General features: G+C 35.0%; 1 protein-coding gene across 1 annotated transcript; it reads right to left on the bottom strand.

Moving 5' to 3' along the window:
* Positions 1-403: 403 nt before the first annotated feature.
* Positions 404-2,100, bottom strand: LOC112906196 (neuropeptide F receptor-like; the record flags this gene model as incomplete). Its single annotated transcript, XM_025979977.1, has 1 exon — positions 404-2,100. A coding segment is annotated over one exon (544 nt), but the record flags the coding sequence as incomplete, so codon positions are not given.
* Between the last annotated feature and the right edge of the window lie 273 nt (positions 2,101-2,373).

Consider the following 2,373-nt stretch of genomic DNA (forward strand, 5'->3'; position numbering starts at 1 on the left):
GCGTCTTTTGAAGGTTAGGACTAACTGAAAATTATATGGATTTAGTTCTGGTGCCGCCATCTATGTGTCAGGCCGGGGACTTTTCAATTGACCCTTGATGATTGATGTTGATTTTACATCATCAATAAAATTATTTAGAACCCTATCTGGCCAAAACTATTTTGTCATCAGTGTCTTTTTTCCAATTAAAACGTGACAAAGGCAAATAAGGAAGCATATAGAAGAATTATTTATTGCTGACTTAAAGAAACTATAACACAAAGATAGAAAAACTGTATCTCAATCACTTCAAACAGAAAGATATGAATCATAGTCAATCTTCGCAGCGGGCGATATAGTGCAAACACCACTATAAGTCTAGAAAAACTCAAATATTTAAAAAGTGAGCAAATGCCTGCTTCTATCATATGAATTAGTTTTTACCTATAACCTTTGTAAACAGTAGATAAGAAATTTTCTGCTACGCGCTGATGAGATCCAACAAGATCGACAGTTTCGACAGAATTCTCTTCGAATTTCTTTGTTCGATTCTGGTAAGATGCATATCATGTACAACGAGTTAAGTCGTGGATTCAGTTCAGCAAGTAGAAATACATCTATTTAAATGGACCTTGTTGAGCAATTGAATTCCACTAAAAGTAACATTGTACTACAGATGGCATTTACCGCGCCGTCTGTGGGATTTGATAAATATTAAAATTCATATCTGATGGTTCACATTCCGATTTGTTCTTCAAGTTTTGATATCATGACCAATATATGAAACGCGTTCGACTTCAAATAAAATTCCTTTTGCGGGGGATTGTGAAAAGTAAAAAATCCACACAGCAACCCGATTCGGTAAATGACCTATGAAAAACGAACGCTCATTAGCGCCATGTTGTTTAGGCTCCTCCCAGTTGACGGATCCCATTCGTTTTCAGTGTAGTCATGTAAAGTAAACGAAAATCATGAACAAGTCTCTTACTATACATAGCATACGGTTCACATTATTTGGCCGTTATAATATTAGGTAAAATGAAAGATAATAATCTCGCAATAATGTTACTATAACTTCGCGTAACGATTCCTCTCGGTCTTCTTTAACTCAATGAAGGATTCTTCGTTGAACTCGTGAACATAAAACATATTTTTCGAGCAGGGCTCGCAGACATCGAAGTGTGAATATATGTCACAATACAATTATTCAAATATCTAGTATGAGCCTTCAGCAATTGAGTGTGAATATTTTAAAGTTTTCTATAAATGGTCAAAAGTCGTTTCTGACAAATCAAAAGGTATGAAATAACATGCATTGAAAATAAAATCGACGAAAAACTGCTCAAAAGAAGCATAAGTGACAAATGATGTTCCTGAATTGTATTTGAATTTCAATAAGTAGGTAATAGACAGATCAAGTATGTTTTCTTGTAGCTATTCAGAATATCCTCAGACGTCAGTCTAAAACAGTCTTTTGCTTATACAACAACTCTTTCAATTTTACATTAATTGTCGTAAATGTCTTCAATTGATATAGTTTTTGGTAACAAAAGTAGGAACTAACCGAATCACAAGGGCTAGCACTTTAACACAGACATTTCCGTGGCATTAGTGATGGTACCTTGATGGTTCTCCATTGGGACACTTAAGAGGCACTTCTTGTTGTCGGGAATCTTTTGAATTCTCTTTATACTCGTTTTACGTTCGCCTGCTTTCTCTATACGCGTTTTGGGAAAGCATAAGATGTCTTTAAATTCTTTCCAAAAATTATCGTTCAACCAACCGTAAAGTACCGGGTTGGAGCAGGCAGAAGACATGCCCATCATATGACAGACAGCATACACTATCATCATTTCTTGGGACGTGAAATCCACTGAATCCCAAAGGTCTGCAATTAGGTTGAACATGTTCAAGGGGAGCCAACTTATGCAAAATATCACAGCAATTGATACCAGTAGAATGTTAGTTCGTTGTAATTTGCGGCCACGTAATTGACGACGAGTACTGTTGTCATCGTTGGCGATGTAGCCGCCAGCAAACCTATAACGAAGTTTGAAGTAGATGCGGAGGTAGGCGACCTGGAAAAAAAAAGCAAAATCAAATTTGCAAACGCAAATAGGACTTTCATAGCAACAGTTTTACACTTAAAGTGTAATTTTTTATTAATGATTAGCAAATATAGAATTGGTTTTGCAGTTTCTTCTTGCCTTGCCTTATTTTTATTTTTTTTAAAGTGGGTATACGAAATATTTTTATTAAGGGGNTCCCATATTTTCTCTAAAAATCCCTCCAACTTATTACTATTATTATTTTTTAATTCGTTAATTTAATCGTTTATTCGAAGAAAAAATATACAATATTTTTGTAAACATGGACAACTTTTCGTGTCGATAG

The sequence above is a fragment of the Agrilus planipennis genome, unplaced genomic scaffold, assembly GCF_000699045.2.
Source record: "Agrilus planipennis isolate EAB-ADULT unplaced genomic scaffold, Apla_2.0 scaffold2365, whole genome shotgun sequence".
Lineage (NCBI taxonomy): Eukaryota > Metazoa > Arthropoda > Insecta > Coleoptera > Buprestidae > Agrilus > Agrilus planipennis.